General features: G+C 35.0%; 1 protein-coding gene across 1 annotated transcript; it reads left to right on the top strand.

Moving 5' to 3' along the window:
- Window positions 1–2,508, top strand: UMAMIT9 (nodulin MtN21 /EamA-like transporter family protein). The gene is made up of 6 exons (XM_089164172.1): window positions 1–463; window positions 563–679; window positions 795–1,038; window positions 1,197–1,355; window positions 1,454–1,605; window positions 1,886–2,508. The coding sequence occupies exons 1-6, from the start codon at window positions 195–197 to the stop codon at window positions 2,148–2,150; spliced, it is 1,206 nt and encodes a 401-aa protein (XP_089020298.1). The 5' UTR covers window positions 1–194; the 3' UTR covers window positions 2,151–2,508.
- Window positions 2,509–9,938: the final 7,430 nt, after the last annotated feature.

Genomic DNA, 9,938 nt, shown 5'->3' with positions numbered 1-9,938 from the left:
CAACGAACATTTCGAGTGTTTTCTTCCTCCTCATCTCATAACCAGTTCTTCCATCTTCTCCTCTTTACCTTAGCTTTGCTTTCAACTAGTGCTCCTTCTCCTTTGTGAGTTTGAGCACAGAGTACACAAACCCTTTGCTCAGCTGTTTTCTGTATTAATTAGTTTGCTTTCTATTTCTTGCCAAGTAGAAAAAAATGGCAGGAATTCAAGGATGCTTTGGCAACTTTATAGATAGATGCAAGCCTTACATAGCTATGATCTCTCTTCAGTTTGGTTATGCTGGTATGAACATCATCACTAAGGTCTCCCTCAATAGAGGGATGAGCCACTATGTGCTTGTTGTCTATCGACATGCCTTTGCTACTGCCGTCATAGCTCCATTTGCACTCATTCTTGAGAGGAAGATTCGTCCAAAGATGACTTTCAAAATTTTCATTCAACTTTTTGTTCTGGGTCTGTTAGGGTAAGTAGAAGGCTGCCATTAATTTTTTTTAGCATTCATGATCTGTGGTGTGTCTTGATTACATGATGAAATTAATGGGTTATGTATTGGGTATGGCAGACCAGTGATTGACCAAAACTTCTACTATGCTGGGTTGAAATACACATCTCCCACCTTCTCCTGTGCAATGAGCAACATGTTACCTGCTATGACCTTTGTCATGGCAGTCATCTTCAGGTATTTGTTAAAGTCATCATCTTCATCATCATAGATCAAACCATTTTAGTTATTTTTGGGATGTTTTAGCTAATGCTGTGAATTGGTTGATTGGTTGTAACTGTTGAAAATAAAGGATGGAGAAATTAGATTTGAAGAAAGTGAGGTGCCAAGCAAAGTTGGTGGGAACTGTGGTGACAGTGGCAGGAGCAATGTTGATGACCTTGTACAAAGGACCCATTTTGGAGATGGTTTCGAGTCATGGTATGCACAGGTCAAATGCACCAGAAACAACTGGGAACACTGACAAGGACTGGCTTAAGGGCTCTATCTTCCTTATCATTGCTACCTTTGCCTGGGCTTCTCTCTTCATTCTTCAGGTACCAATTCAGTGAATGAAAGCTAACAAAAGAAAAAGAGGATAAAAACAAACCTAGCTATCACTTGCTTTTTATCTTTCTTTTCCTCTTTATCTTTTTAGTACGTAATTCCCACTTTCCTTATTATAATTGTGACTCTTTGTCTCAAATTTTTTCAGGCTATTACAATGAGGCAATACTCAGCTCAGCTCTCTCTCACAGCTATGGTTGTGTTTTTGGGTACCCTACAATCTATTGCAGTTACTCTTGTAATGGAGCACTCAACCTCTGTTTGGGCTATTGGCTGGGACATGAACCTCCTTGCTGCTGCCTATGCTGTGAGTCTCTCTCTCTCTCTCTCTCTCTCTCTCTCTCTCTCTCTCTCTCTCTCTCTCTCTCTCATCTAATAATATTATATTTTTTTCACCTTGAATAGGGAATTGTTTCTTCAAGCATTGCCTACTATGTACAAGGACTAGTGATGCAGAAGAGAGGACCCGTCTTTGTGACTGCTTTTAGCCCTCTGATGATGATCATTGTAGCCATCATGGGTTCCTTCATTCTTGCTGAAAAGATCTACTTGGGAGGGTACTTCCTTTTCTCTCACTCTCTATTTTCTTATATAAATTTATTTAGAAGGGAAAAAAAAAAAAATTCAGGAAAGAACAATAAAAGAAAAACAGGTTTCCACCTTTTATTGTTCTTATTCACAACTGAATCTTTCATGAAATATCACTATCAGAACATCACCAAGTAAACAAAGGAAAGCCAAAAAAAGAGGGAGATAATGGAAGAAGAAGAAAAATCTTTAACGTTCATTTGCAACAGTAAGGCACTAACTAGTGTTTTCCCTTGTGGGTGCATGCAGTGTTCTTGGTGCTATCTTGATTGTTGCCGGGCTTTACTCAGTCCTGTGGGGGAAGTACAAGGAATACAAGGAGAAGGATGCCGAGGCAATACCAGAACCCATTAAAGGTATTGTTGATGAGAATGGTGGGACCTTGATGATTCAAGACATTGATGATCAGAATGATATTGAGATGCAGAAAGCTGCAGCAAAGCTTAATGGGAATTCCACTGTTCCCATCACAGAACCCTCAATGATCAAAGCTAACCAAGCTCCACAGGTCTAGACATGTCAGCAAGAGAGAGAAGCTTGTAAACCTGTTTACACAGAGAGAGAGCTGATTGGTGGTGAAGAGAAGGAAGGGCTTTTTTGTCTTTTCCGTCATCACCTTATTTTTTTTGGACTTCTTATTTCCTCTCCTACTACAAAAAGACTTTTTTTTTTTATACTTCTTATCCTGAGCCCTTTTTTTTTCTTCTTTGTTTTTAATTTCACCTCCATGTAATATTTTGGAAATTGGAAGGAATTAAGAGACTATGAGAATCTACTTTTCTGATTATTTTTGTGCAAACCAAGAGACACTCAGAATCTTTTCTCTGATGTTTGTTTTTTCTTTTTCTTTTTTCCTTAAATATAAAAATAGTAAATTTAATTAATGCCCACGAAAACCATGAGACTGATTCTGATGAACCCTAATGGTGAAAAAGATTTGAAACCAATAGTGCTTTAAGCATGTTAAAGCTACCGAGCTCCCCTGCCAATTGATCTGCTACGTACGCCTTGGAATTCATTGATGCAACTTAACCTCTCAACTGAATGATAATGATTCTTAAAGACTTTTACTTAAACTCTTGGCATATATTATCTTATGCTGATATCTATGCAGATCCCACTAAGAGGGAGAACTGGTGGTTGACATTTGCTCTCTTTTTTAAGTCCCTAGCCTTTGCCAAGGGCTCCGAATCTTAGTTCAAGTAGTAATCCTTTTTGCATCTGATGCTGTCAACCTTTCTATCTCTCCCCTCCCCAACCCACAACAAAATAAAATTAACAGTCATTAACTGTAACCCTAACTGTCACCATAACAGTTTCCTGCAAATATTGTAACCAAACAAGAATGTCTTCACGGCTGGCCCGAATCCCATCTGGGTAGCTAGAATCTATATCAGATCGTTCCTGTACAAATGGCACGTACTGATCTGATCCACAAATATGAAATTCCCAGTACATGCATATTATATAAGGTGAGCCCTATGTTATAAAGCATAAATTGATCATACAGAGAACCATTTCACTATTCAGTCTGATTTATTCTCTCTCTCTCTCTCTCTCTCTCTCTCTCTCTCTCTCTCTCTCTCTCTCTCTCTCTCTCTCTCTAACTCACTGATGATTTGGGAATATAAGAACTTTGGCCCATGGTGATGGAAACTCATGCATACTGAATTAGATACCAAGGTTCAATTCCATTACAATCCGAATCAAAAGATTTGCGCTATAGAATCCAACTTCTTGATCAACTTTACTGTGAAAAAATGGAAAACTAGTTCTATAGTTTCATTGCCAACACACTTAATTAGTAAAGTTGGCTAAGTTGCACTGTTCAGTTGTTAGCGAGAATACCACTTCATCCTTCCCTTTTGGATCAAATTACTTTTGCAATCTTACGTATTCATATTCCTATCCATTTCACAATTGATCGATTCTCTTCTTGATTCCCATCTTCGAGGTTCGAATATTCTTTAATTTACTGGCTTAGTGACTCTTGCACCCACTAGTAACCAGTCACCAGTTTACACCTAAATGTTTCTGGGTTCGTAATTAAAAATTAAAAGAAGAAAGAATAGTATGAAATCGATGAACACATCTCAAACTTTTATAGATCAAACTCATCAATTATAGTACTAAATTGGATAAATATTTATAATATAATTGATCATATATATTTTAGTGCAACTTGGTTGGCCACAGATCGATTAGGCCTAAACGAAAATTCTTTATGTGTGGCATTGCTAGATCCATAGTGGATTATTCAGAACAAAGACCCTATGGACGACCTTTTGAAACTGATCATTATAATGATACAAGGCCAGCATCTCATGCTTTTTTGCACTATCTATTTTACTTATTTCCAAAATGAGATTATGGGTTCTTAATTAATTTCTACCATCAAATAGTCTAGTGAAAATTCTAAATATGGAAACAATTCTTAAAATTATTGGATATGATTTTTTTTTGTCACCTTTATCATTCACAAACATGTTAAATAGATAGCGTGAAAAGGACAAAATGGATGACAAGAATATGCACTACTTGTATAATTAATAGAGACCTATTATAATTTTATGTTGGTGATCGTTAGCACATGACATTGACACTATGTTCCTCTATTGATTATTCTTCATTTTTATTGTTGTAGTTATATTTATACACAAGATGCCCACATATCATACATCGAATATAGTTATTTTATTTCATTTATTACCATACGAAAAATGTTGGAGATACTTTCAATATACTTTGTTAAAAACTACACATTTTAACACCATCGTATTCTCATTTGGATCTAATCAAATCTAGTTAAAGTGTTGATTTGAATCATCATCAGAATAAATGGTGACATTTTAATTGTTATTGGGATGACTAGGTTAATAACCCATTATCCATCACTTAACACGTTTAATTGACGCTTATGGATGTGCTTGCTTTTATTTACTTACTAAAATCAGATACGTGCTTCTACCCTAATACTATATACATGTTAGGTACTGTAATTAATTAATATACACTAGATGCCAAAAATATAAGTATTTACTAACTTCATATTTTAAGTACTCTATGGTTACAAAAACATACTTTCTACGACCCAATTGAAATTAAAAGAATCAATGGAGATTTATTAATTTGAACATCTTGGCTAGCATCAAGAACTTTAATACCATTTGCGTCATAGAAAATTTTGTGCCATGGATACTTAGGGCTTGTTATTAATCCATACCAAAAACTTTAAAGAAAAACTGAAAGTACCCTATTATATATATATGGATTCTATTCATGAGTGATTCAAAGAAAAGAAAACAAAAAAATTTAACGTAAATAATATGGATGATGAGGAGGGACAAGTGGGAAACACTACCAATTAATAGATAGGTAGTGGTGGTCACACTCAAGAAATGACTAAATGATTAGATTTTGAACCCTAGTAGCAAAACAATTAAGACAATGACTACAGCATAAATACCACTTTGAACTTTGAAGAAGGTTAATCTGCATGGAAATCACTAAGGAAGCTAGCCTACACTGGGCATGATCGACTATATATAAGTCTAGAAGTGCAACATCGATTCTCCACATATCTGTTAATTCTATGTGATTTCTGTCGCTTTGTTTTCTTCCAAACCAGTATTCTAGAGCCTTTTATTTGTCTGGTTCATTCAACAAATATTATATATATAATGTCATCCCACTACACTAATTTTCTATTTATAATGATTCCAATCTCGACTTTAATTAAGATTAATTAGTACTTAATTAATTAGATTGGTATTCTACTTCATCTCTTGAGCCTATGAGGTGTCATAAACTCAATATATATTCCTTTCATTTCATCTTTGCTTCTTTCTTCTTCACCTTAAATAAAGATGAGATCAAGTGCTACAGATCTATTAAGGACACAAAAGTGTGTTTGGGATTTGTTCTGGATGGTAAGTGTGTTGGATTAGCATTAAGAACCCTAAAACCCAAATAATGTAAAAAGGAATGCAAATGTCAACTACCCAATAGTTCTTCGAAATCATGGGTATGACCAAGCACACTAACTAAAACTGAACAGAAATCTTTTATATTGCATTTCAATTCTCCTTTGACAACATAAGAACAAGAGTAGCTAAGAATAAAAGATTGTAAGACAAAACATGTGTAAAGGTGATGAACCTTTTTGAGATTTCTATATATTTTATATGTCACCAAACTCAATTCGATCCACTTGAGATGTAACCTAACACCCCTTTCCTGCTCTAAGTTCCTCATGGCACATCAGCCACTATGGCTTCCATTTATTCCACAAGGAGATAAAAAGATTGAAAATCCAAAAGATGGATCTAAAGGTGATGATCATCTGCCTAAACAATTTGTTAAATATAGTGGAAACATCTAGCTAGGCGTCAATTTCTATTATTTACTTTTACTCCGTCTCAAAAACCAAATTGGAGTTAGAGGAATGAGAAGATGATCATTTGCCTAGAAGAATAAGGCCATATCTCACAGTTTTATTGAATATACACCATAAGAATTCATGAATTTAAACCCCTATTGCTGGTTTTATGCATTCTTTTACATGTGTTTCACATTTATAAATAGTTCTGAGATTAAAGATCCTCCTGTTTTGACCTTTTAAGCTTTGACAGCATAAATTGATGTGTAAAGGGCATTTGTCACTTATGTGTTAAGAGAAAGAAAACCGTTTTTGATTAGAAAATAATTTTCAATTTAAATGGTTGGAAATCTTTGTTAATATCCCAATCAAGACAACAATGATGGTGACTTAGAAATGAAGGCCTTGGTGAAATTGGTAAAATCTAATGAAAACCAAACAGTGGAAGGGTATTGAAAATATGTTCACTGAGGAAGTTGTACCCCGTGAAATCGCTCTTCAACGGAACTTTATCTTTAATTTGGCGTGACCAATAAACTACCGGTTTCGTTTGGTAGATCAGAAATGCCCACCCTAAGGATAATTTTTTTTTGCTATCTTTTTCAAAGAACTGCCTAAATTTCTGACTTAAAAATGAAATAATTTTTGAGTATCTCAATTGAAGCAAGGAGCCCCTCCAATTTGGGGGCTCGATCATTACTTCAATTAGTCCCCGGTTCAAAGTGACAGAGATTGCATAAATGTGACCAGATGTATATCTCTTGAAGTTTTTATACTCTTGATGAAAGTAATCATGCCAAAGCCCATTTTTCTCTTAATGGGCCCAAAGCACCAAGACCGTAGCTAGGGGTTGAGACCCAACGGCTAACTGGTAACTTCCATATGGCTTTTGATCAATTTGCAGAGAAATTCTTGCCGAAGCTTTAGAAATTATCTGTGTTCATCAAGCTTCAAACTTTATAGTTTCTGCCTTACTACTACCTTGAAAGAAATAATGATCAACAGTCCATCTATATGATATCAAATCAGAAGGAAGAAAATGAATTGGATTTGATATATTCTGAAAGGGTGACCTAGGCTAGGCCAGAAGAGTGTATTTGGCAGTAACTGTACACCAAGTTTTGAAAGAAAAAGTAAGAGGGTTTGAATGGGTCAAACAATAGATTCTAAGCGTAAAGAGGTGGCCTGGGAAGCAACTTCTAACCAAATAGAGAAGTCGTTTGAATTTATGAAGTTAAAAAAGCCACGCAGATTCTGGAACTAATTATCAAGAGAAATTTGGTCTGTAAGTTAAGTTAAACCACTTCAATTTTTTATCAGCTTCCATTGATATATAAATTTCATGGAAGGTCTCTTTCCTATTATTTAATGTTAGGTGTTAGTCTAATCAGATGCTTCTTGGATTAAGGATTGTCCACACCCACACTTTCATCCATACACCATGAATGACCTTTTGTAGATCAAGTTGATCGATGTAGGACAACCCAAGCTAAAGGGTTTTTTTTTACAAGTACTGTGTGGTCATCATGCCATCATGGGTTCCTGAGGCAACGCTCGAGTGGGGAATTAAGAACAAAGTTGGTCTAAAGCCAAGATGGACTAATTAAAAAGACCCAACATAAGTATTCCAGTTTGCTAACCAAGTGTGAGAGTCGCAATGCTTTTCAACATATGATCGAAGGCTATAAAGGGCTCACAAGCTCTAAAACAAGCACTTTTGGAAATAGAATATGATCAAGACAAAGTGATCAGATCATCACTGTAAGAGGGAGTTAGGCAAAAGTTATCCATAAAAGCTAGTTGATTGTTTAGAAGTACTTAATTATATAAATCTCCACATTGAGCTACTGCAAATATCGATGTAAAATTTATTAATTGCTTCAGCTTCTCATATGGGTAGCCATGATTCCATTAATTGCTAGCTCTTATCCACAGAACCTACTAGATGTGAGATCCTTGTGCATAGGGTATAGCCTAATCAAATTGTAGTATGCCAATAAGGTCAGTCAGTTTGATCCAAGAAAATTGAATGATTGTGAATCTTGTCTTGAGCAAAGGGAACCAATACAAATGTACTCTAACTTAGCTTTTTATCTAGATGAAGCTAAAAAGCTCTCATGCACAGAGGTAACCCATTTCAATTCTTTGGACGGAACTTTACCGAAAATTTATCATGAGTTCAAAGATGATACCTTTCATACTTTTGGACTGTAGCAGAATTTTGAGAAAGGAAAACCCATTTCAGTGAACTGTAATCCAGTAGTGAACTTTCAGCTTTAGGCTAGCAAAGAAGATAAGAAAACAACTAGTTTTGATTCATGGCTGATAAATGTGACAGAAAACAATTATCTTTCAATAGAATGCATTTAGCATTAGCAGAAAGGGCAAAAGTAGGTAGTGGAGCACCCAGAAGGGGGGAAAAAGGAAAAAAAGAAAAGAAAAGCTTTATTGTACAAGGACTTGATAGAAGGAAATTCAAAGAACTCTAATGGAAGACATCTTTTGAATTGGGTTAGTCACTCTCATAGATATATGTTTTTTGTTGTTCTGAAGTTTTGTCCCCACCTACATTATAATCCCAAATCAAAACTAGCTAACCCTCTAAGGGTGTAACCTAACTAGCTTGGCTCTCTGTGTTGCTGTATGCTTAAAAGCCAAAATGTGATCCAGCATGGTTGGTTAGTGCATTGTGATTGTGATCTTATTACACAATAATTGTGATCTAAGAGCGAGCATGCATGCATGCACCACGTGCATGAATCTGCATCAAAGACAAAGCAAGTTTTGATTGTGCACGTCTCTTACGTTGATCCTTTTACCATTATTGGATGGATCTTTCTGGCATATACCAATTATAAGATCACCTAGAAGATATTCATTGTAGATTTGCCACTTATTTGGTTAAGTAGATGCTCCTTTTGTGATTTCTTAATTTTAAAGACTTCTTCCTAACTGCAACTAAGTTTATTTTTTGTAGTATAGATTTTTTGAGCGCATGTAATACTAACGTTTTTTCTATCAAAAAAAACAGAAACCATTGCTATCACAATCGATCATTTTGGCCTAATGCATCTAGATGCAAAACGCATACTTTTTTTACCGCGATCTTTTATCTGAATAAATATGTGATATTTTGAACTATTTTGAAATATCATCAAACTTAAAAGTACTTTAGAGAAGAGCTTTACAAGAATATGATTGATAATGAGGATCTCTTTTGTACCAAAAAAAAAAAGAAAATAAGGATCTCTTTAAGAGATTAGGTAGTAGGGATTTTATCCCTTTTAAGTAGGCCCACATGACCAGTACTAAATCCACTATACCCACTCCATAAGATAAAGTTTGCTTATGCGGAAAATAGAGTCCAAAATCTAATAATGGCAGAGGTAGCCACAATGTCAATTTTTTAAACAAATTTACCCTTTTGTATTTGAAATACACTGAACAAAAGGAAGAGAGAGAAACCTTGAAGTTTCATATCTTGTACAGGCAAAATTTTGAATTGATTCACATGTATTTGTTAGAGAATATTTGGATCCAATTCAAATAATTCATAAAAAAATTTTAAAAAAAATTATCAAGGATTCTAATGGTTCAACAACCTATTAGAGATGAATAGCCAAAACACCTGAAAAACATAGACTGTAAGCAAATCTGCTTACATACTCCAGGTGAAACAAGTTATGGACTATATAAGTCAACGATATAAATAGATATAGTCAAAAAGAATTCGATAACATCCAAATCCAAACAAGACATATCTGAAGTCAGTTATACCCGATACAGATATGATTCGCATTTGATCCCTTTATATCTCCTATGGCCATGGCTCAAAAGATTCATTATATTGTGGATGATTTATATGTTTTCCTACACTATTTATGTTGTTTGTGGTTGAAACTGCATTTAGCACACCATATGGTT

Source organism: Hakea prostrata, chromosome 7 (genome assembly GCF_041222555.1).
Source record: "Hakea prostrata isolate BN-2017 chromosome 7, UWA_Hpros_2, whole genome shotgun sequence".
Lineage (NCBI taxonomy): Eukaryota > Viridiplantae > Streptophyta > Magnoliopsida > Proteales > Proteaceae > Hakea > Hakea prostrata.
This window is presented reverse-complemented; position numbering and strand designations above follow the sequence as displayed.